The sequence below is a fragment of the Pavona decussata genome, unplaced genomic scaffold, assembly GCF_977016875.1.
Source record: "Pavona decussata unplaced genomic scaffold, jaPavDecu1.1 SCAFFOLD_49, whole genome shotgun sequence".
NCBI lineage: Eukaryota > Metazoa > Cnidaria > Anthozoa > Scleractinia > Agariciidae > Pavona > Pavona decussata.
Window position 1 is genome coordinate 934,658 of NW_028145471.1, and position 25,343 is coordinate 960,000.

At 37.6% G+C, this 25,343-nt stretch overlaps 1 protein-coding gene across 3 annotated transcripts in view; it reads left to right on the plus strand.

Annotated features, from left to right (window-relative positions):
• Window positions 1-2,135: 2,135 nt before the first annotated feature.
• LOC146481518 (copper-transporting ATPase 1-like) overlaps window positions 2,136-25,343 on the plus strand; it is a 28,296-nt gene continuing 5,088 nt past the window's right edge. The window contains exons 1-15 of one of the 3 annotated variants that reach the window (XM_085108296.1): window positions 2,136-2,152; window positions 3,265-3,361; window positions 10,637-11,720; window positions 14,518-14,730; window positions 15,646-15,809; window positions 16,416-16,654; window positions 17,599-17,764; window positions 19,336-19,446; window positions 19,848-20,114; window positions 20,774-21,007; window positions 21,637-21,771; window positions 22,697-22,885; window positions 23,431-23,613; window positions 24,027-24,240; window positions 24,361-24,543. In XM_085108296.1, coding sequence (XP_084964422.1) covers window positions 3,332-3,361; window positions 10,637-11,720; window positions 14,518-14,730; window positions 15,646-15,809; window positions 16,416-16,654; window positions 17,599-17,764; window positions 19,336-19,446; window positions 19,848-20,114; window positions 20,774-21,007; window positions 21,637-21,771; window positions 22,697-22,885; window positions 23,431-23,613; window positions 24,027-24,240; window positions 24,361-24,543 — 3,412 coding nt within the window. In that variant the 5' untranslated portion in view covers window positions 2,136-2,152; window positions 3,265-3,331. Of the gene's footprint in view, window positions 2,153-3,264; window positions 3,362-4,600; window positions 4,885-9,012; window positions 9,038-10,636; window positions 11,721-14,517; window positions 14,731-15,645; window positions 15,810-16,415; window positions 16,655-17,598; window positions 17,765-19,335; window positions 19,447-19,847; window positions 20,115-20,773; window positions 21,008-21,636; window positions 21,772-22,696; window positions 22,886-23,430; window positions 23,614-24,026; window positions 24,241-24,360; window positions 24,544-25,343 lie in introns of those variants that run through there. The other 2 variants (XM_085108297.1, XM_085108299.1) reach the window with 2 other exon arrangements.

Below are 25,343 nucleotides of genomic sequence, written 5' to 3' on the forward strand. Positions count from 1 at the left end.
CATTCCTGTAATCTTTGTGTGCACTCCCTATTATTCCCCAGATTTGAAGTTTGGGCCTATTATTCTCATTCACATGCACTTTCGTTTTTTCAAGGAGTCAGTTTATCGAATATAGCTACAACAGGGACCAGAAGAAGACTCGTTGCCTGATGCGTTTCAGGGGCCGGGCGCGCTGCTTGATTCACCAATGCAGCTCCTCACTTTCACCATTTTTCGTCAGCACAAACACAAAACAACAAGACACGTCAGGCAGCTTCGATGTCGTCATTTTGAATTTTCAGCCTATTATTCTTCGGGAAAAAAATGGCATGTACCGGCTAGCCGAGCGCGGGATAACCGCGGTCAAACCCCTGCGCCCTGGTACATAATAATAATAATAATAATAATAATAATAATAATAATAATAATAATAATAATAATAATAATAATAATAATAATAATAATAATAATAGTAATAATGACAATATAAAATAAAAATAAATAAATACATAAAAATAACAAAAGACCGCTGAAAGGTAAGGTTCTTAGTACTTTGAGTGCTCAAAGGTGTAAAGTTTCTTGTGATCTGGTTTCTGTTTGAACGTCCTGTCTGCTCATTCTAGAAAACACGATTCTGTTATATAAGCTTTGGGAATGTCTCATATCCGGAAGCAAGCTATTCCACAGCGTTGCATGCAGCACCGCCCCACAATTAGAGCGAGGATTTTCCCTAGTATCAATGAATATGGTTGGGATCCGGGAGGAGGGTGGGGGGGGGGGGGGGGGCGGCTATTTTAAACTTAAGTTTTCTGAAATGGCTAGAAATGCATGAAAAACTGTCAACACTGATTTTTTTTTTTAAGTAAGGAGTCAATGCTTCAGTCTGGCCCAAATCGTATGTGTTTCTCTGTTCATTATGACAGCGGGATTGAATGACCCAGGATGACTGTAGTTATACATAATTCTCCGTTTCAAATACGTAACGGCGATAAGTAGCTTTCATAAATGAATGCCTTTGTGCAAAAACTCGAGCTCCCTCGAACTTTTTTAGTGATGAAACTTTATCAGTCTTCGTGAAACACCGACCTGAAGAGCGAATGAAAATAGAAACAACATCTGAAATTTCATTATTTCGTGGTTGAAATCTAGTCGACCGTTCAGCAGCAAAACTAACGACAAACTGTCTGAAATTGTCGGGTTTGTCAGAGAAAACCTTAATATATTTACTAACATTCTTTTTATTCAGTTTCAGCTTTATTGGTCAGTTATAAATATGAGAGAAAAAAATATGAAAAGAAAGACCAAAAGGGTTAGCGCGAACGGGATATGATACCCATAGCATAGGCCATGCAAGGCGCAACCCCAACCTAAGAAAAATCACTGAGTAAAAATTACAACCGGGCGGGCCGGAGAACACTAATAGAAAACACGAAGATTACGAACGGTGGCACGAACAGTCATGGGAGAGGAACCAGGTGCAAGGCATGTCTATAGATGTCAAAGGTAAGTTGTTTATGTAAGTGATGTTATTTCCCTGTTTTTAAAGCGAGAAGCAATCCGTACTATAATTCATATTATATTCATTCTCCATGAATGAACACATAATTTTTTTCTTTTCGAAGACATGATCAAGAGTAGCATTTTGTTGGGTTTCTTCTCTCCGCACACACGCAAATCAGACGTTGTAAACGCTTCCAGTGGCGATCCCAGCGGTTAAATTTGATTAATTTTAATTGTGTAGTTATTAGTACCTTAAGTATTTAAATAATTGTTCCTGAAAAGTCCCATTGGGGAGGTAACAATAAAGTATGTATGGATGTGGTTTAGTAAAATAAAATAAGATATTTTGTTAACCATCCAAAAAGTATAGCCGGTGGGCATTGTTTTCCCTCGTTAATTGGGGATGGAACAGTACTCCATTTTCATAATTCTAGCTGATCATTCATTAGGACGGGAATTTATTTTCGTCGCTGCGTGATTTTACTGAAAAAAAAAAGTAACACGTTTGTTCACATCCGTGTCTTCCATTCGCGACCGGGTCGACACGTTTTTCTTCAAAATTTCAGTGTAGATGGCGTAGCTGCCATGGGAATTAAATAGGCATGGTGCTGATTATTATCAGCAGTCTCTTTCACCGTTTTACAGGCTTTCTTATCATTTTAACAGGAACGACGTAAGTATAATTTTGTTCTTAATAATCGTTCTCCTTGGCTTGCAGCACTTGAACAGATTAATTGTGCCGCATTTTTTGTATGCCTCTTCAAGGCCCTTCACCGCCCGCGTCTTTCTTTCCACATCGGAGAACGAGTAGTTTACAGTCTGCCGGCTCTTTCTTTTTAGGTGTATGGCATTTCAGTCTTCCAGGAGGTTTTATTTCGAATTTTACTACCCTCAACTGATTGGTTTCAATTTGCGCTCATTGATCGGCCGATGAGAGAAAACAAGGCCGAGCAGGTCCATTTTCGACTTCCGGTTATGAGCGCAAGCCAAGCCGTCAGTTGATCGTTTCGAGATACTTTTAGCTGTTAAAGACAACAACAACAAACTTTATTTTCCTCATGGTTAATTAGCAAGTTTGTTATGATTACAATCTTGTATAGTAAAATTTTGTTTAATTTATTTTGAATAATTTTGCGGTAGCGGTAGAGGATGGAGGCCAAGTTAACCATCCGATTTCACAGTTGGCCTCCATATTACGTAATGATGTTTAGAAATTTAAATGACAGGTAAGGGACCAAAAATGAAGAGATTTAAAATAAAAAGAACCAAGGGAATAAGTTACAATGACTAATAAAAAAAGATTATGATATTTTGTTGTTACAAGTGTACGGTACAGGTCAGCTAAAAGTATTATTAAAAATTACTCGTAAGGTTATCGGTACAGAAGCTTACAAAGGAACAGCATAACGCCGTGTAGTTACAAATACGGTTAATTTATATAAAGATCGATACAGTATTATACAACAAATCAAGAACCTACATACAAAACAAAACAGAACAAAATCAAAAATCAGACAAGATCGTTCCCAGGGCTATGGACGAGCCTCGCCGAAAACAAAAAAAGATCATGTGACAAGGTGACTCAGCAGCAGTCATGGGCCCAAAATAGCTTAGGGCGTGAGAAGGGTTTATTAGAAAGTGCCACGTAGGAGCGCTCTCATATAGCACTCACGACTGTGTACTAAAGGTTTGTGCGCCTTGGTTCCTTTAGCTTTAGAACAATTCCAATGTAGCGGGGTGTAGTTGTGAGAGCATGAGTTTACTCATTTCTCGTTGATTTTCCAGGAAATTACAAGAGGAGAAATATTTTCAGGCGCCAAACGAAAGGACGCTGCTTCTGAAATCTGCTGACATGTCTTCTGAAAGAAATTTCGACAACAAGGTAGGTACGCTGTACGTTTATCATTCGGTGAACGAAATCAATGCCTAAGTAACTCAAATTCTTGTTCGATATTCTAAGAACTAAAAATCTATTAGCTTCATCGCTTGGTTTAATCAACTTTTGATCAGTTTTCCGGCAGATTAGAATCTATACATATAGAATGTTGTGTATTTCATTTGACCACCCGTCCGCTTGACTGACTTAGTTTCATGCGTGACCGGCGTTTACGGTCCGAAAATGTTGTTAAAAAGTAAGCCATCTCTTAGTTTTTCTCATGAAATGATTCGTGGTCCATTTTTCGCTATAAGTTGCAATTTGAAGCTTCAAGCTTGGCTCTTTCTTCACTATAAGCCAAAGAATGGAGGAAGAAAGCGCGCTGGTATCTTTCGTGGCCTCAAAAATTACCACAATGCAAAAACACTTTAAGTGTGAAAACATTTAGTCCAAGTCACGCAATTTTATTTTCAATACAGCAGTCACCTTTTTTTCACACCGAATAGGGTGAAATAAGCTTGAAAGACTTGCTTCATTAATTCGTCCGTTGTTAGAAATATAAAATTGAATATACATTGAGATCATCATTTACGGTGGCATCGCCTTTAAATTCACGGAAGTAGACGACGATGACATAGGACTCAAGCGGTTAAAAGTCATGTATCTGATTACGACGATTACTGATGTCGGCTTCATATTATTATCGTTAATAATTTGATGTCACCTCTATGTGTCGCTTACTAAATTGGAAAAAAATTAGGAAGAATCGCCTTGCGACATAAACAAATAAACTAATAAATTTTTAATAGGCGATTTTGTTGTCGTCGACCGCGCCTAACCTAAAGGTTATAGGGAATTTTATTGAAAACAATTCTTGCTATAGCTCACGTGAAAAGTTGCGGCTGAAAGTTAAATTTGCCATCTTAAAAAATGAGATGTCAGTATGCTGTCCGTTTCACTGTACAGAAGAAGTTGACGACTTTTTATGGGATGGGAGGGTGATTCAGTAGCTTTTTTCTAAGCTGTATTTTATTGAATGTACATTTTTGAAAAAATACTCAGCATTTTATATTTGAATCTCCTAAGAACCATTTCTCAGGTAGACATAATCTTTGTGATATTGCTGGTCGCTTCTATTGTAAAACAATGTTTTAGAAAAATGGTGACATAAAAGGCTCCTTATGGTGCTCCTTACCCCTCACCCCTCGTAACCGAGCCAGTTTGTATCACGTGATTTCCGTTGAAAGAGAACAGTCGTAAACATGGCGCATTTTCAGAGGCGTAAAGGCCACTTCTTTACGTCTGTTTAAAATCGTCCCTTTACTTTTACAATGTAAGAAACTCAGTCTAAGTTGTACTGCATTAGCGGGATATCAACATTTACTCGTCAAATGTAAATCTGCGAGCTTAATCGCTGGAATTTTGGGAGAAATTGAACTGTCGACGATTTTGTTTCTGGGACTTTTCGGTTTTGCTTGCACGTTCCTGCTGGGAAATAGTAACTGTAGTTCTCGACAATGGATCCACAGGTAAAGTTAAATGTTTAACAATTAAATAGCAATTCGAAAGGCCTTTTGGGTCTTTGTGAACGCTGTAATTGGTTTTAAGTTAGCTTTTATGGAAATAGCTGTCTGGTGAATGAATGTTGATCGATGTCTGTAAGCTGCTTACATTTGTGTGTGAGCGCGGTGACTGGTTGTTCTCACCTGTATTCTAAAACAGACATCTTGCTTACTTGATAAATGTTAGAATATTATTATTCTTTGAAGTGATTGAGCTTCACATGAATTTGGATTTACGAAATACCAGCAGTTAACCCCACGTAGTTAACTTGGACCAAATTACGCACAGGAAGTGAAAACACACATCCGCATGGAGGGTAGTAAGAGCAACTATAGAATTTACGCTATATACACTACATTCAACCTTTGCTGTCTCAGTAATTACCGAAAAAACAGAGGAGCAAGGAAGCAGAGACGCTTTTTTCAAATTTTGGCCATGGAAGATGCTTATTTCAGGGTTTACAGTTCATCATATTTGGCATGATGTAAATCCTTTTGTAAATGCGCATGCATGATGTCTTAGGTCTATGTATTCTATGTATATGAACAGTCAACGGCGAACTCAAACTCCTTCAAAATCGCTCAAAAAACCGCTTTTGAGGTAAAAGGACGACTATATACCACAGATATTGGTAATTCAACGTTTATTTATCATTGATTTATATACATAGTTAGCAATATATCGCTATAGGTGAAGCAAACGGTAAATCCAGTACATTTACTATATAATAACAATCGGCTACACAGACACATTGTGTGGGCCCCCTATGGTATGAGCTATGTTGTGGCTCATTTTTGGCCCAGCATTTGATGAGAGAACAAGTTTCTTTGTATTTGGCATGAAATTTTGATATATGTATTAAATATCACTGTAATTAGTAATCAGTATTTTACCAGAAAGCTCCTTCACAAAGTGGTTCTAGGTTGAGCATCAATTACAATTTTACAACATTTGCATCAAGTATAGAAAACTAGCTACAAAGACCGAGAAAGGAATAAAAATATAGAAAGTTGATAAAAGTAACTCATAAACTCGAAAAATAAGTAGATTTGCATCCTTTAAATAGACTCACAGTTCCTAATGTCATTACTTGTTCCAGTCCTCAATGGCATGAAAAGTTAACTACTGTTTACCCCAGTTACAGTAGTACTAACATTAGGCAAATGGAAATCATTTCCATTACGAGTATTATACCTAAAGTATGCTTCTGTTAAAAGAGGTCGGATTTAAATGAGATGATACTACATTATTTTTACACTGGTAAATGTAAAGACAATGAAGGTACGATGTACATGTATATCATACCTGCACTGACACATCAAAACAGTTGAGCATCTGTGCTGAAGAATGAAGAGGACAACCTAAGGTGATCTTAGCAGCTACGTTCTGCAACAGTTGCAAACTTTGTACTGAGCGTGGAGTTTTTTGGTATCCCCCCCCCCCACTACATACACTAAACAGAATCCTTGCAGTTAGTACGCAACTTAAGCAGTTCTTAAAAGAAAGCCTGAAAAAAAAAAAAATTCAGAATCCATGACCTCTGCGATGCCAATGCAGTGCCCTACCAACTGAGGTATCATTAGCTAACTGGGAGCTGGTCATATTGTGAGTTCGTAATATACCCGCGAAGGATGATGACACTGTACGTGTAGGTCTCCATAATCAAACAATGGCAACACTAAGGTGTTAAAGTACGACAGCCAAGCAAAGCATGGTAAAGTGTGTACAGTGTAGGTGTTTGGCTCATTTTAACAGGCCAAGGCGCTTATTGATCTTTATACAGTGTAGATGATAACTGATTACTACGATCTGACATGATGCAATGACAAAAATAATGATTCATCAATCAGCTGGAAGCAAAATCTGTTTTCAATTTTAGAAAATTAGTAGCAAGTGAAAAGACTGGAAAAGCTGCATATTCCTTGCCTCAGAAGGAGTTTCTCTTTGATTACCACTGGTCCTGCACCTCATTTCGGGGAATGTTGGAAAACTGCGATCTGCTTGCTACTGTGGGAAGCATTTCTGTTTTCTCCACGCTTCCAATTGCTCATTGTTGTTTGCATGCTCTGATGGTGCTTCTTGAGTTTTCTTTAGGTGGACTCTGTTTTGGCGGTAGACATCTCCCTCTGGTGTCTCCACCATTTATGATCTTTTACCCAAAGGGCCAGTGATGTTTGCTTTTATTCCATTCCTTGTCGCCCAAATGAAATAGATGTCATTTCATGTCGACCAGTGATCAACAGTTGGGCATCTCTTTCTGGATACTCCACTCTGGGTTGGAGGATTGATTTGGTTGTTGGTAATACTTAAGTGTCTTGATTCACCCTTTTGAAGGATGTTATAAAATATGATCAATAGATTTTCAGATAATACCACTTACAACTAGTCTTAGGTTTCAACATATGTACATGTGGTCTTGAATGTTACACAGTAAATTACTTGTGATCAATCTGTATCAAGAAAAAGCCTAATGAAATACAAAGAACAAGGAATAGTGAACACTGATCACAAAAAGAGCAAGGAATAATGTGTTTGGTGTCTTATTTGGCTCAGTTGGCAGTAGAAAGAGCAAAGAGAACAGTTCAGTTCTACTTGTCAGTCCTGTGAACAATTCATTCATACTCCCCACTGATTTCAGGACAAACTGCACCAAACATCTTCACTCTTCTGCTCTAGATCTACTGTAGAGCTGCATTTAATTCTGAATTCTTTAGTTTCATCTGAAGTACATGTATTTTCGATGATTTTCTCGTTTGAGAATTCTAGTTTTGATGTTGAATTCTCACCACATTAAGAATGCAGTGCCAAAAGGTTAAGCAAAACTTTCTCTAAATGGCATTGGTTACACTGTAGATCTTTCATAATTATAATCTGTCTATTCTCACTGAGAACCCAGTGAAACCTGTATCACATGGATTCAGCTAGGGTGCGTAGAGTTTCTTCTCATATTTACCATAAAATGGACCTGTATTCTGCAGACCCTTCTTGACTATAAAATAGAGTGAAACCTAACGTTCTCCTGCTTGTTTTAACTGTGCTTTAACTTTCACCAGTGATCAGCATCTGATTTCTCCCTACAAGATCACTTCTTGATCAAACAAACAGGTTGTGAGAATAAGGGAAATGATCAGCAAGGATGAGCTATGGTTTCTGTTTTCTACATGTACTTGATGTCTTTATGTAGAAATTGTATAAAATGTTGTCGGTAGTTGTTGTCCAATTAGAAATGAGTAGAAAGAGTAATCCCACAGTGTATTGAAAGATTGTTAAATGTTAAATTCTCTACTTCTTGAAAGTGAAAAATAGAAAAAGTGAATAATATTTTACATACACTGTACATATTCCCAGAATAAAACTTTCATTTCATTGGGTTACATTCAAGGATTCTAGGTGTAGAATTTGAGGTTAGGATTGAAAGGAAACATTTTAACCTTGGGCTGAAAAAAAAAATTTGAATATTCTTGACACAGGCTTTGTCGCTCAGAGAATTATTCTTCAAGTTGCATTGATTTTATGAATGAAAAAGTTGCTTTATTTTAATTTGTCAAATCCTTCTTTGTTGTGTCTAATATAAAAAATTATTAATTTTGCTACAGTGTATTTTCAAGTGATTCTTAAGAATGAATTTAATTACAGTTAAGGTTTATCTTTCGATATTAGCTTACATTTGAGCACAATGCTCCCTCATTAGAATCCAACATCATGGACTGAGGTTTTATTGTATGTATTAGAGTGATAACAAAAGCCAAGTGTGATGTCTTTGTGTTAAGATCATGGTGATATAGATCCCAGAAAAGAATGCAACACACAGACGTAGGATTCCCTTTGTTATTGGCCCTCTGGTTCAATACAGCTGGCACCATCTCACCACAAACTTCAAACATGCATGTTTGAGTTAATTGCCATTCATTGAAAAGTGTGATATTTTTCATCTAGCAAAAGCCAATATTTTATTCCTTTGCCAGCCTGTCAAAAGCTTTGTCCTTTTGCAACCTTTAAATAGTGTTGATAGAAGCGACTGAGTGATTTTATACAACCTCGGGTTATTACTTTTACTGTGCTGGTTTTCAAGGAATCATCAAAGACTGACTTCTTTAATAATTCTTGGTGAGACACAAGGTTCGTTTTGTTTTGATTTAAACATGTACAGTGCAGCTTTGTCACTATAGATAGCCAGATTTATCTATATTTATTCATACTGTTACCCTTTACTATGCATTTGTTTTTGAATGCACACTGTCAGGTAATTCAATCTTCTGTTGATCAAAATGTTTTAGGCTTTAATCTTACAGTAGTTTCTCTGAGCAAGAAGCAGTTACAGAAATACTTAAATTGTAGATCTGATATTTTTAAGTGAAATAGAATAAAGCTTTGTATCAATTTGATTAGTAAAATATCCTCTCTGTTTATAATAAAATAATAAATTTATACAACATGATATTTATGATTAAATCATAAATACCAAAAATGGATACCAAAATTGTTCAACAACCTTGTACATGTATATTTATGGAAGACATTATTTTAAATAATGTTTGGAAGTTTTGTGAGGGTTTTTCTTTTTAAGGGTTTCTTTAGTATTGTTTAATTTACATGTAGTATTATCTGGAAACAATAACTGTTAAATTTTTAATATATTAGCCAGTATACATGTATGGAGTGTCCGATTTAAATGCCCGTATGGTTTGGATTTTGGATGTGTAGTGTTCAACTAAAAACCTTAGTTTATAGATCAAATTTTCAGATCAAAAGGACAATAATGTATTTTATTATATTCACACTGTCTAGCGTTAGTAACCAGCTTCTGTTTTACCCTTGAGTAGGTTACTTTTTTTTCATTCATTTCTTAGTTTAACTTGTGAAAACCAGTGGTTATAATGAATTTATGTAAATGTGTTACAAAGATCAAACCAGAAATCACTAAGCCCCAACAGTAATGAGTAGATAGATGAGTAGATTTGTTTTGTTTACTGTCAGTGATGAGCACTTTGTTTGATTCAGTTCGTTCGGTTTTAGAAAAAAGAAGTAATACCCAAGGGTAATTCTTTTCATTAAAGCATTTGGCTCAGAAATCAAAATACAGAACTTAGCTCCTTAGGTCTGTTACAAATGTTGTGCTACTGCTGTGCCAAATTTAAATCAATTTGACCCGGTAGTGACACGGCAGTAGCATGGCAGTGGTTTCAAACGTCAAATTTAATTCAGTCACGTCAAATTCTAAGATATAGAAAACCACGAAATTAACCCAAAATGCATTAAAAATAATTTATGAATTTAGTTCGGAATAGCAATAGCACGCTGTTGGAAACCAAGTAGCCCTACTACCATGCGGCACAACAGGGCCTGCCGTGCTACTGAACTAAATGGTTTCAAATGTCGTGCTACTGCCGTGTTTAAGTCTAATTAAATTCTTGACTTTAGTTCGGCATGACAGTAGCGTGACGTTTGGAACAGGCCTTACGTGATTAACCAGTCTTTGGGCCAAAATAGAGCTTACACATATTTGGAGCAATTTAGATATCAAGCCAAAAAAAAAATCACAATGATCATAGTTCCCATGCTCTTGCATGAAACTTTATGTGCATCCTTTACTGTTAATTACAGGCAATGAGGACCACTAACATCCTAAATGATAGCATATCAAAGAAGAGGGAAGAACGTTTAAGATCTACTGCAATAAACTTATAATTAATTTGTTATTATTTTTACTTTTAACAGGTTGCTATAAAGGGCAAAGGAGGGGAACTCACCTACGCAAATGAAGGTGAAGACATTTCCAAGCTAAGTGATCCGGACCTTAGAATCGCATACATTGGCATAGAAGGCATGCATTGTAATTCCTGCGTAAAGAACATTGAAGGCAACATATCCACTTTGAGTGGCGTGAAAAAAATTGATGTGTCACTGGAGGAGAAGGAAGGGGTCATCAGTTACTCTCCAAGGCACACAACTGGGAAGACATTGGAAAAGGCAATTGAAGAAATGGGATTTGAAGCATCACTAAAACGAATTGTGGATGCTTTGACACAACATGAAATAGCTCTGTCGGAGGACAGAGTAATGGACAATAAGGAGACTGAAAGCTTTGAGAACTGTAAAGAAAATAACACTGAGGTGAAGATTTCTGTCAAAGGAATGACTTGTCATTCTTGCGTCAAGACGATTGAGCAAGGAATGTTGAATCAACCTGGTGTAAAAGCTGTTGAAGTTTCGCTCAAAAATGAGGAAGCTGTAATTCAGTACAGCCCATTGATGACTGATCCCGAGTCGCTGAGGGAAGCTATTGATGACATGGGCTTTGAAGCCTCTCTATTATCACCTTTGGCCTCCCCTCCCTCAAAAAATGAAATGCAAACTGTGTTGATAAATGTGGATGGAATGACTTGCAATTCTTGCGTCCAGACCATCGAGAAAACCATTTCCCAGCGTGATGGTGTCCAGTCAATTTCTGTGTCTCTTGCGGCTAAAGCAGCTCAAATTCGCTATTCTCCTGAGAAAGCGACAGCAGAACAGCTGAGAGAAGCAATTGAGGACATGGGGTTTGATGCACGACTGTTAGGAGATGATATCTGCACAGTGAATAAGGATGTGCGCACTGCGAAGATAAGCATAGAGGGAATGACCTGTATGTCTTGTGTGAACACAATAGAAGGAAACATGTCTAATAAACCAGGCGTAAAAAGCATTAAAGTGTCGCTCGTTGACAAACAAGCAGCCATAGAGTATGACGAGGCTGTGACGACGCCAGAAGATTTGCGTGCAGGAATTGAAGATATGGGATTTGATGCATCACTGTTTGAAGGTAACTATTAAAAAATGTTATTTTGTACACTGTAGCTGTTTTTAAGTCTGTAGCTTACTTAAGGGGATTTTTCTGTCAAGGGGCAATCATTTTTTAAACTTATTAAGTGTCACATTCATACATGAACCAATAAGAATTTTGTTTTCAAAATTAAAGTTAGTGGTCAGGAAACGTATTTGTGAAATATTTATTTACATGTTTTTCACGTAATGATAAATGAACTAAGGCGGCTTTTTTCCTTTTGATTTGATTTGATTTGTTTTTTTTTTGTTATTTGCTGTTGTTGTTGTTGTTGTTGTTCTTTTTTTTACATTTAAAATATTATACATAACAATTATTATTGTTGTATAGTATTGTGTTATACTGGTAAATGTTAGCTCTGCTGTCAAATTTGAGGTGACAAAAAATGTTTACTAAATAATACATTTTGTAGGGTATGTATGCCTCTTTTACATTAAAAACATGCATAACACTTGTATTGTCGTATATGTATTGTATTGTATTCTGTTTTAATCTTTTTTTCTAATAATAATATCAAAAAATGTCATTGTCATGAATACATACTGTATATAAACTTTATTTCACCTTAATTTGAGAGCGGCTATACAGCAGATCTAAAGTCAATGACTTTCATTACATTTTTAAACCAAATTAATGAATTTTTGTTAACAAAATATATATAGCTACTGCCAAATTTGAGGTGACAGAAATAGTTTGTAAAATTTAATGTAGAGTATGTATGCCTCTTTTTACATTGAAAACATCATAGTTACATAACACTCGTTATAACTATTGTTTTTTTGTGTTGTACTGTATTCTGTTTTTGTCTGTTTTTCTAATAATAATATCAAACAAAATGTCATGTATATTACATACTTTATGTAAACTTTATTTCACCTGGATTTCTGAGTAGCTATACAGTATCTATCTAAACCTAATGTCTCAGTAGAAAAAGGTGAAATCTTAAATATTATGAATTGCTGGTCAGGGAGTTAATTCTGTGAATGATAAAATAATGTAATGGTTGATTTCTTTATACATGTACCTGTTTAAGTCATGTGCTGTGAAGGATTTACAATGATTTATTTGATAAATTACCAGTAGTGCACTTAGAGAATATAAATATTAATTTTATGAAGTAGAAGCAGGTTTCCAAAAGCTTAAATGAAAAGTACATGTAGAACATAGTAAGAACAGAGAAGCTCAGGTTACAGTCAATTTTCCTGGAAAGAAACTGAGCATTCAAATCATTAATGGGAAGAGGTTGTGGTAAGGTGATATAATATTTTAATGATACAGTTTGTTATAGATTATAAGCAAGTTAATTATTTGGGTTATGAACTGAAACTTGTTGTAAACTGCTTGCTTGTAGTTTTACCTGTGGTAAATGATTTTCATAACAAATAATGATTAATAGTCTGGTCCTCAGCAACTGCTAACTCAATAATAATAACTTGAAATAATAAAAATAATAATAATAATAATGAACTCTAGTTGAGGGGTTTTAAGGAAAACTATCATAAGTCACTAGTTTGCCTTGAAATTGAAACTGCTCCAAATAAGCTCTGTTTTGAAACAGAGACTGGTTTTCATGTAAGTAAGTTCTGTGTTCATTACTAGGGAGAAAGGCCTCAAGGCAAAATCATTTATTTTAACCTATAATTTTTGTTAACTCTTGTTGTTAACCCTTTAAGCCTGGACAGTGGCAAGCATGCAGTTTCTCCTCACAATATCACAACTTGTTCAAGCATGTGGTTATGAGAAAAAAGAAAATGATCGTGAACCAATGACAAAAGGTCTTGATGTTTAAACAAATTCTCTTAACAAGTTCCATAAGAAAAATAAGGAGAATATTTATTGGGGCTTAAAGAGTTAATAACAGAACCAGCTCAAGCAAGGTATCACTGGAGGTAAACAGAAGACATCAGTCAAGCATCAGTTGCTCTTCTGTGTTGGTAACTTGCTTGGGTTTTATCTTCTACATGTCCATGTATCTTGTGTTTCATATTGCTTGAATTTAACTGAAAAGTAACAAGCCAAGATTTGAGTTAGGTCTATCAGTAACCTAAAATTTGATTGCCTTTCAGGATAGTAAGTGGCAAATTTTGCAAGTCGAATGCAAACTTCCCCAGCCCTTTGCATCAGGCTGTGGTTTCTTCAGCCCCTTTTGACAATTAGCTTTAGTTTATGGTGTTTTCAGATGTCTTGCAAAGTCACAATCTACCATTTTGCTTGGAAAAGGTGACAATGACCAGGGTTCTCATAAGAAGGCGGAACCCGGGTACCAGTACTAGTACCAGGATACACAAGAGTCAGTACCTGCCTACTTTCAAACTAAACATGAAGAATTATTCACTTCAAGTGTAATTTCTGCCCAGCTACTCTCCTATAGGTGCCCCCCTACTTCAAAACTTGATGAAACCCCTGATGACACTGATACAGTATTTTGTGGCACCTTAAGGTGGATTTGAATGGATTTAACATTTGCTTCAACATCTGTTCAACACTCTCTTGAACCAATTGTCAGAGGTGTTTGAACAGGTCATTCAACATTGTTGGAAGTGTGTTGAATCAAATTTAAATTGGTTTAAACTTTCATTTGACATCGATTCAACATTTCCTTTGCTCCTGAAAATGTTGAATGGCGTTGAAGCTGTCTGAAAACTCTGTTCAACATTAATTCTGTCCAACATTTACCCAATATCCATTCAACTTTTGTTGAACGAATGTTGGTCAAATGTTGAAACCGTTTAAGCAGGACCTTAAGAACCCCTGATTTGTTTATGTTTGTCACCAGATGTTGAGGCATCTCAGAGTGATGGGGGTGCCATGGCAGTGGCTCATGGCTTGGAAAGTGATTGGCAGGTGACCTTTAGCAAGAACAAGGATACACTGCAGGACATGGAGACATTGATGCAAGAAGACTTAGACAAGATCTATCTTCACATCACTGGAATGACGTGCGCTTCCTGTGTTGGCAGTATTGAGAAAGGACTGATGAAAAAAAATGGTGAGGCAACTTTCTTTTCTTCCTGGTGTGGGTCTGTGTTATTGTACCTCATTCCAACTATTAGACAATGGCTCCAGCAAGGAAATTGCAATTCGAATTGCAATTTACTTTCTCACTAATGGTGACATTGGTGAGAGAGCTAACGTTTAGAGCACTAGCTCTTCAAGCCTAAACAGTAATATATCAAACACGAGTCCTGAAGAATGTTTCATCTGGTTTCCAAATACTGAGAATTGGGTTGAAAAATCAAGGCACAGCTAGGTTTTTTAGCCAACTTTACTTGAGGTGTTTGGAGATTGGAAGAAACACTCTTTTGAGTGTTTGATATTAATAGCTGAAGTCTTAAACCATCAATTCAGTAATACTTGGGGAAATTAAAAGCAAATGTTTACCAAATTTTATGATAAATGAAATTATGATCACTTTTTCAAACCTCCTTCATGGTACCATAGTGATTTACTTTGTTTTCTCTTCATGAATTATTAATGAGTCTGAAAAGAACATTTCCATACAGCTAATTCTCAGCAATTTTGGGTTTTAAGCAAAATTTACGTCAATCAGGAAATCCAAGCCCCTGAAGCTTGTTGGCCTGCAGTTGTCTTGTTTAAATTGTAGTTGTTAATGGCCATTACTCACAACAGTTATATTTCCTGCAACCTGCAATGCCCTGTTATTGCAAGGCAAACTCCAAAATTATAATGAAATCACACATGTAACTGCCCTTCTTTGCAACTTATCTTGCAACACTGCGAGATACAATGCAGCATGTAACATGTTTTCTGCAACTTGCAATGCAGTACTCTGCATTTGCAGGAAATGCTGTCTCATCTAACAGCACCTTAACCATTAATGCACACATTTTCCTGTGATACATGTTCATCTAAGTCACATTAAGCTGTCCATTTATTTTCACAGGAATCAAAACTGTCCTGGTTGGTCTCTTGGCACAAAAAGCTGAAGTCAAGTTTGACAAAAAGAGGATCACATCAGATGAAATCATCCATCATGTCAAGGAGTTAGGGTTTGGTTGTGATTTGATGGACAAAGTCGGCCAAGGAGAGAGCACTGTTGACATAACTGTGAGTGTTATTGCCTTGTTCACTGATCATACATGTCATGTAACACTGTCTTTGCCTTGCAAGAATTTCTGCGTGCTGTTACATGTATTTAGACCAAAGTATGATTTAAAACTCTTTTCGATGTCTTACAACTTGAACTACACTTTGTGTAAATTTTCTTTCTGCACTTCTTTTAAATGTGTAGTTTGTACACCACACTGCTGCACATGCAAATTGTTAGGTGGCGTACAGCTGTTAAATTGCATAACTTGGTTTTCTAAGATTATAAGGATTCTTTTATGGCCCTGTTGCAATGCTTCCTTTGTCAGGCTCACCATTTTATTGCTGTAGGTATCCTGAGTGTATACATAATTATTTTGAAATCTACAGTCTGTGATAGTTTTATGTATGTACATATAGTGTATGCATTCATACACTTTCAGATTCCCTTTTTTTATTATAGTTACAAATTTTAAGTCTGCAATGTTTAGGAGATCTGAACATCAAGTCAATCTCAAGATCTTCCTTTTCAATTGTATTTTCAGTTTAAAAATATATTGAATAAAGAATTGTTCTTGAAACTACAGACTGAGTCAAAATAAATTGTTTCCTTTTTTCTGTTTCCAGATAACTGGCATGACATGCTCATCATGTGTCCATTTAATTGAATCTAACCTCATCAAGCGACCAGGGATACTGCAAGCATCAGTCGCCTTGGCAACCAGCCGTGGCAGGTTTTTGTACAACACAGAAGTGACAGGTCCTCGTGACATCATAGAAGCTATTGAATCCCTGGGGTTTGGAGCATCACTGGACAGTAATGACAAAAAGAAAGACAGAATTGATCACTCAAAAGAAATAAGAAAGTAAGAATGGTGCTTGTTCAATGCTTGGGTGCACTGTGCCCTGTAAAGTAAAATTCAAAATATAGACCTCCCCCCCCCTCCCTGCCTCCCTCATGCAAGAATAGGGAGCTTTAGCAACTACGATGGCAACGGCAACGACAACGTCTCAAAACAATAGGTTTAATGAATAAAAGCAACCCTCTGCACATGCGTTTTGCAGTTTTGTACATTTCTTGGCCGTCCTCTGCAAAGCAACAACATGAAATGACCAAATTCAAGGTTTTGGTCCTTTGTAGATTGCTGTTTTTGTACAAGTTAGATGGGTTGAAATAATCGTGAAGAAGTACAAGTATAGTGAAGAAATATTTTCAAGTAACGGTTTTGTTGCCGTCGCCGTCGTCGTTGCTAAAGCTCCCTAATGGGTCCCCTGGGGCAAACGCTGATCTCTTTAGACAAATCACCTTATGAGTACCTTTTTAGTTTAAATTATAATGTTTTATCTTTGTCACATTAATTTGGTTAAGATAGATAGGCCCATTATACAGAATATGTTTCAAATACTGTACGTACATGTATCCAAATGCAGCAAGCACACAACAGTGGCTGGCTAAATCCCAAAGCACCAAACTCATCTCTGTTGGAATTTCTTTGGTCTGACTTTTACTTATTAAAGCTCATGGAGATTTTCTAAAACAGCCATCTATTTTGGTCAACTGTTCATCTTTTAAAAAAAAAATTATTGTAAACCCTCTTTGATGTCTAAACCTGAACCAGGAAAATTACACTTTAAGTCTCATGAGCTGACTGAATAATTAAGATTTTAAGACAAGCATCAGAAACAGAGTGAATCCATCTCAAGATAAGTTTTACTTAGCAGCTTAAGGGCAAGCTGGAATTACATGTAAGTTCTTTAGACCTTTTAAGAGTGAATGAAACTAATTTTTTTTTTGTATTTGGCTTTACAGGTGGAGACGATCATTCCTTATGTCCTTGATATTTGGAGTTCCCACCTTTGTCATTTTCATAACTTACGTGATCTTGGATGAGTTTGAGAGGAGACCAAACCAAATGGTGCGTCCTGGTTTGTCACTTGAGAATCTTCTCATGTTTATCTTGTGTACCCCAGTTCAGGTAAGTGAGATAAACAAATAATGATATTGTTTCAAGTGAAAAAAAAAGACAAATTCACAAAGGCGGAGGGGATGGGATATTTGTGGGAAACAGAAAAACAGCGGGCAAGAAGTGTGATCTTCAAGGTAGTAGTGACCAACAAGAGGAATTGGACAACATCTCCAACTTTGAAATTTTGCAAAAGAAATAGGGCAAAGGTTCAGGGCCACCATCATCCTTAGGTAGGCATTGGGAGTGATGTTTACACCCTTCACCCCCAGCCCCTCCTCCCCACCTCAGATGGACAGGCTCTCACAATGAGCCCCTGCTCTCTGATTTTGTCATTTGTATTGTATTTGATGCCCAATTCACTAGCTGACGTTGCACTGCACCTCTCTCACCCACCCCACCCCTCTAGCAGGCAAGGTGACACAGCCCCTGTTGCCTATTGCAAAACATTTCTAACGAGGGGGAGTGGGAGCAGAGATAGCACAGTAGTGAGAGCACTCACCACCACCAATGTGGCCCGGATTCGGGTTGAGTTTGTTGTTGGTTCTCATCCTTGCTCCGAGCGGTTTTTCTGCAGGTACTGTACTTTTCCCCTCTCCTTAAAAAGCAACATTTGCAAATTCCAATTTGATCTGGATTATTGTCAGGTGCTTTATCATGTGCCTCTCACTTGGCAGATTGCGCCAGCAGTCCCTCTGTTAATGACATTAAATCAGTTACTTTACTTGGTTACTTTACTTTAAGCGAGAACTGAATCTTTGACAAACTACATTGTCATTACAAGTAAACAAGGAGTCAAGGACAGGGAAAATAATAATCATTATTAAAAAATGGATCATTGCATAATGCAATTCCAGGGATTTGATTGGCTTAGCGGCCATGGATGGTATATGAGCTATTATACCATGCCCGAGGATAGGGATCATTAAAATGGTCTTCTGGTTGTTCTTGCTAAGCGAAACCAGCCATAAATTACAATATTTCTTGATTGTTTTTAATAAAACAATTATTCCACTTGCGTTTGTTGGATATATGAGATGATTATAGCCAACTCGGCACTTCGCACCTCGTTGGCTAACTATCATCTCATATCCAACGCGTGCTCGTGGAATTATGTTAATTATCATAATGATTATTTCTGTCATTTTATTCCCTTCAAGTTCTTTTTGTTGATGTGAAACTTGGCTTTGATCTAAAACCATGAAAAAAACCTGTTAAAAAAAGACAGTTTTAATTCTTAAAAAGTCAGAAGGGAGCTCTGGGAAAGTTTTGCAGTCTTGTTTTTGTTGTTATTCAGCAAGATGGAGAAAGGTGAACATATTTCGCATTTCTGTGAACTAATTTCCAGGGTTTTCACATGTTGTAGTTTTGCTGAAGTTTGTCAGATGGTGAGACTGCAAGTATTCGTGCGCTTTTTAATTAATTTATTTTTTGTGGTCAAGTTGCTTGCCACATGGACATCCCAACAGATAACCTTTGCATGCCCTTGCATACTTCATTTTTCACTCAGCTGTGTCTCGTAGAAGGGTTATAAGCAGATGTGAATTAGTTTGCTTACTCTTTGGTAACCTTTACTCTTGTAGATTTTTGGAGGAATGCATTTTTATGTGACAGCATATAAAGCTCTGAAACACAAGACAACAAATATGGATGTGCTGATAATGTTGGCCACCTCGATAGCTTACGTCTACTCGGTGAGTATTTCATATCACCTCCATTCAAGTATTTGTTTTCTTTCAGATCATTGTGTTTTAATTCAGTGACGATGTATGACACTGCTGGGCTTGCACTGATCCAACAAAAAAACTTTCTCAAAGAAATCTGTTCAGCCTTATCACCTACTGGCGCATGGAGAATTGATGATGAAAGAAATCTGTAATAGTCAGCGGAGGTCAAATTAATCTCTTGTAGTCATGAACCTACTTTGTGTTGGATCCAATCAAGCTGCCTTAAAGGATTAAGTATTATGGGCCACAGTCTCACAGCTCTTTTTTATAATGTCGAAATTGTCATGCCCTTTCACCTCAGCTCCCCCCCCCTCCATTCTTGATGGTATAACCTGCACCTTCTTATATCAATTTTATGCTTCTGTCAGATTATTGTCGTAGCTGTTGCTATGGCAGAACAAAGTCACTACAGTCCCATGACATTCTTTGACACTCCGCCCATGTTGCTGGTGTTTATCTCACTCGGTCGCTGGATGGAACACGTGGCAAAAGGGAAAACATCAGAGGCACTAGCTAAGCTGTTGTCGTTACAACCACCGGACGCTCTGCTGGTAAAACTTCAACCTGGAACAATGAATGTTATTAGTGAGCAAGTCATCAATGTTGACCTGGTACAGCGAGGAGATGTACTTAAGGTTTGTTTCAGTTAATAAACAGAAACTTGTTAGAACTTTCAAATTCACTGTCGTAGAAAAAATTATTAATCGTAAAATGTATAAACGGCTAAAACAGTGTTTGAAAGACACAGTGTTTGTGACTATGGTGCTTGCCAATGGAAGATGACTGGTTCTTATACTCAAAAATGGTTAACTGTTGAAGTAATATATCAAACACAAGGAAGAGTGTTTCCTCCGATTTCCAAACGCCGAGAAGTAGGTTGGAAAAACGAGGCGCAGCCAAGTTTTTTTAACCAACTTCGAGGTGCTTGGAAATAGGAGGAAACACTCTTCCTCGTGTTTGATATAGCTTCTCCAACTATTGATAATTCTTGGAGAAATTCGAAGCAAAAGTTCACAAAATTTTATGATAATTAAGATCACATTTCTAAACCTCCTTCACGGTAGTGATTTGCTTTGTTTTGGCTTGATGAATTATTAATGAGTTTGAGAAAATGGTGTCGTGACGACTCCGAAACGTCGTTCCATTTTATCCTTGATTTTTACTTGTTTCAATATATTTTTGTTTGCAATAATTCCCAATGTTGCTTCTCTGGAATAAAGCTTGAATACCAGTCCAATGTATGGCCCTAAGATACTGTCTCAGTTTGACGGTATATTCTGTTGTTTTTCTCCAGGTCGTCCCGGGAGCTAAAATCCCTGTCGACTGCAAAGTCCTTCAAGGAACTTCCACGGCAGATGAATCACTGATCACAGGTGAATCCATGCCTGTCATTAAGAAACCAGGCGACTCTGTGATTGGTGGAACCATCAACCAAAATGGCTCCTTATTGGTTGAAGCTACTCACGTGGGCCAGGACACCACCCTGTCACAGATTGTTAAGTTAGTAGAGGAGGCACAAACTTCGAAGGTGAGAAAGCCATGCTGCACTTTTACAAAACGTTTTGCATTTGCTTTTCAAAAAGCCAAAATATGTTATGAAAATAGGGAGTCACTTATTTAGTTGTAGTTCAAAATATGTATTCAGTTTATTTCAAAAAGGTGAAGATTTACAGTACCGCTCAAAAATAAGTTACCACCCTCTCGCGAGACGCTGTGGTGTTTCCTCATTCGCATAGTAATCAAAACAAAACAGTCCCGCTATTGTGAACAGACAAACTGAATCGGTGACAAGACAATCATTTGAAATTGCGCGCGTCTTGATTTCTCGCAGGATAGTTTGCCCGTAATTAATTCCAAAATTTCCGGTTAGTTAATCTCGCGAGACGCGACTCTCGCCTCTCGAGACGAGAATCGCGTCTCACGAGAAACGAGAAGCGACTGGTAACTTACTTTTGAGCGGCATTGTAAGCGCAATGTCAAAACGCATATTCCCCTCGCTGTTCTCATCTACATTTGTTGTTGAAGTAGATGGAAGAATTTGTCAAAAAATCAACATATTTTATCTTTGCTGATTATTCCCTTTATTCCCATTCCCTGTACATTCGATTAAGTAATGATGTTCTAAGGAGAAATTTGATGCCGATCATTCTCTTCCAGGCACCAGTCCAAAAATTTGCCGACAAGTTGTCAGCGTACTTTGTTCCTGCGGTGGTGTCCATCTCATTCCTCACCTGGGTTGTATGGCTGATCATCGGATTTGTTGACATCACGTTACTCAGGAAAACCTTTGATGTAAGTGTTATTGATATTAATCTAGGTCGTAAAACTTGGAAGTAGACCTCTTCCAACACATATCACTGGTTCATTTAGCTTTCCTATCTTCAATAAACAAATGTACAAGTTTTGATCGAAAGACTGACCACATATACAGCACTATTTTGTATTTTACATGTACATGTATTATGTTTTCAAGGTGACCTCTTAATATAAGCTCGATGGTTTCTTGAGTTATCCTCACCATATCTTTATACAGTATGTACTTTTGCCTTACATTAATGTGTTTTATGGCAAAAATATTTCAGGATTCCTGGCAGTTTTTACTTCTGAGGAGAAGATAATTGAAAGGTCTGCTACGAAAAGGGTGTATATTGAAAAATTCTCCAAATTGGCCAGGTTTAGCATGCACTGCGGCTTCTGTGTGCTAAATTTGGATCTTTTTTTAAGGCTGAATTTCTAAGGATTACACCACGCCAAATAGCCAGTACATTAAAGTACATTCGTTGGTAGAAACGATATTAGCGAGTTTTGATAACCAATCACAGAGCGAAGTAAAGCAAAGCTAAAGCCAACGTAGATTTACTTTCGACACAATTAAAAACTATTTCACAATTATTCCACGAGCGCGCGTTGGATATGAGATGATAGATAGCCAACGATACGCGTAGCACCGAGTTGGCTATAATCATCTCATATCCAACAAGCACGAGTGTAATAATTGTTTTTATTAAAAACAGCCAAGAAATATTGCTATATCTATTCTTGCTGATTTCGCTTTGCAAGAACAACCAGAAAACAATTTAATAGTAGCTATTTCTCGAGCATGGTGTAAGCCAATCAAATCCCTGGAGTTGCGTTATTCAATGATCACGTTTTTGATGATATTCGATAATATTATTGTGCACGTCTAATTACCATGCACTGCCTTATATCTTGACAGGCCAAGGAGGATAACAGGACAGAGTTTATATTCGCCTTCGCCTTCCAGATTGGTATTACTGTGCTGGCTATTGCCTGCCCCTGTGCTCTTGGGCTGGCCACCCCTACAGCAGTCATGGTGGGGACTGGAATTGGAGCTCAGAATGGAATACTTATCAAAGGCGGTGAACCACTGGAAACAGCTCGCAAGGTGAACATTTGTTAAAAGGACTGTGAAAGCTGTCAAACGAATCAACGAGAAAGAGATTAATTTTCGGGAGATTAGTATAGCGTTCTATCACGAATGCGGTTCGCCTATTGGCTACGCTACTCACTATTTATTGTGTCGTAGATAGTGAGTAGAGTGATTAGCGCTTGGCGTGACCTATTTATATCATTTTTCAATAAAAACGGGAACCTGTTTGTTGTTAAGTTTTGAACGACCAGCAGATTTATACTAATACAATTAGATTATTCGCTCTCGATTTCTATGTATGATAGTTGATTCGGGCTTCGCCCTCATCAACTATCACGCGATAGAAATTTCAAGCTCATAATCTAATTGTTAAATGGAACAAACAACAGAACAACACCCCAAACCCTAAAATCAATAGCAGCTACTACACAATTAAAAGAATTACAAGCTTACGAGAGCTGCTGATACTTCCAATAAAGAAAACTTGGAATATACTAATGCGTCTAATGGCTCTAAATTAGAAAGCCTTACGTCTCATACATTTTCCTCCTTATTTTCAGGTAAACGTTGTTGTGTTTGACAAGACAGGCACTCTAACCCACGGCTCTCCTATGGTAGTGAAGACCGCCTTGTTTGTCAAACCAGGTCAGTGTAGCATGGAAATGTTGCTGGCGGTTACAGGTACTGCAGAGAATCACAGCGAACATCCCATCGGTCTGGCCATTACCAATTACGCCAAGAAGGTGGGTGGACTTTGTTAATTGCTAACTTACTACCTAGCGAAATTTTCATAGTGCATGGTGCATAGTACTTATGTCTTTTAAATCCTTAAAAATTCCTAGAAAGTTTGATCCCAACAAGTGTATAAAGTGTGTCTAAACGCAGAAAGGTTATGGGCTTAATTAGTCGGTAGACTATGTTCATAATCTGAGAGGGGGTAAAAGCACGCCATGAGCAGATTCAACGCTCAAAACATGACTGCACGTTCTCACAGAGCTGGAGCGCAACATACGTCAGCCCTGTAAACCCCATATGAGACCCCAAATGTGCATGACCGCCTAAACGCCGCAGACCAACATAGGCTCGAGTCTAACTTAGCCTAAATTACATTAAACCGCATTTAATTTACCATCAGCCTTTATATTTCGTTATTTAGGAGCTGCAGACTGAAATCCTTGGTCAATGTACAGAATTCAAAGCCATGCCTGGGTTCGGCTTGTCATGCAAGGTCAGCGGTATTGAGGACATAATCAAACCCAAACCTGTCATGGACAAAAACAAGAAAAACCTGACAGTCAAGGTTGGCGACGTTGTGATTGACGAGAGCTCGGACATTGATCCTACATCGGTGATCAGTGGAGGCAATAATGGTAAGTTCAAATATAAAAACAAAACCACCCACCCTGATCTGTAAGCAAATTCTCCCAGCTAGTATAGTAAGAAATGTATAAAGAATGGTTAGGAGAATATGCATTTTGATGTCATTGCAGCTGAAAGTCAATTGAAGGAAGAGAATGACCCTCCAGTGACAGCAGAACCGTTAACGTGCCATGTTGTTATTGGCAACAGAAGTTGGATGGAACGGAACGGTTTAGAAGTCACGGATGAAATGGAAGACGCCATGCAGGAGCATGAAGAAAAGGGGCATACCGCTGTACTAGTGGGCATAAATGGTGAGCCGAGATATTGACATCCAAATGCATGCTAAGCTAACACTGCTGGCGGCGTGGGCACATAGTAAAACATTGCACAGGACAAAACTGCAGAAGATGTCTAGCTCTAGGGCGTCGGGGCATCGCTTCTCGCAAACTATTAGCCGATAAAAATCTCGAGGTTGCCGTTTAATTGTAAAACGGTGTCTGCGAAAATTTCTCAGCAACAACTCTAGATCCTGTTTAATTAAGAGCTGCGCGCACTTTTGCACTGTGGTCTGGGGTCCGTCTCTCGAAAGACCCAATCATTCACCGGAACCAATATGTTGTTTTTCAAATCTGCCTTTCATCCATTTAATTGAGTTTTCGAAGTCAATACTAATTGAATTAATCTGTTGAAGAATGTTATACACGTAAAAAAGTGGTTTTCGGGCACGGTAAGTTTCCGGGTCTTTCGAGAAACGGTCATCTTAGTCTTAACAAAGCAGGCGCTCATTTTTAATAGAGAGTACGCTCTTGGGGGTGGGGTGGGGGCGTGGAGGTGGTTTAGGCAACGTGGCGATATGGCGATATTGTCACGTGCCTCAAATGTTGCCCGCCAAACATGCCTTTAGTCAACCACTAACTCGTGGGAATTAAGGGGGCGTTGTCATGGGGATATTGAATTTTTGGTCAAAACCGCAAGAACGTTTGACAAAGAACCTTTGCACAAACATGAAATTTCTCTTAGAGCACCAAGAAGAAAATATCAAGTGATATCTAGAAGAAAGAACAAGCCAAAATCAGTTTGTAGTGATTTATCCCAGTACAGAAGGAAATAA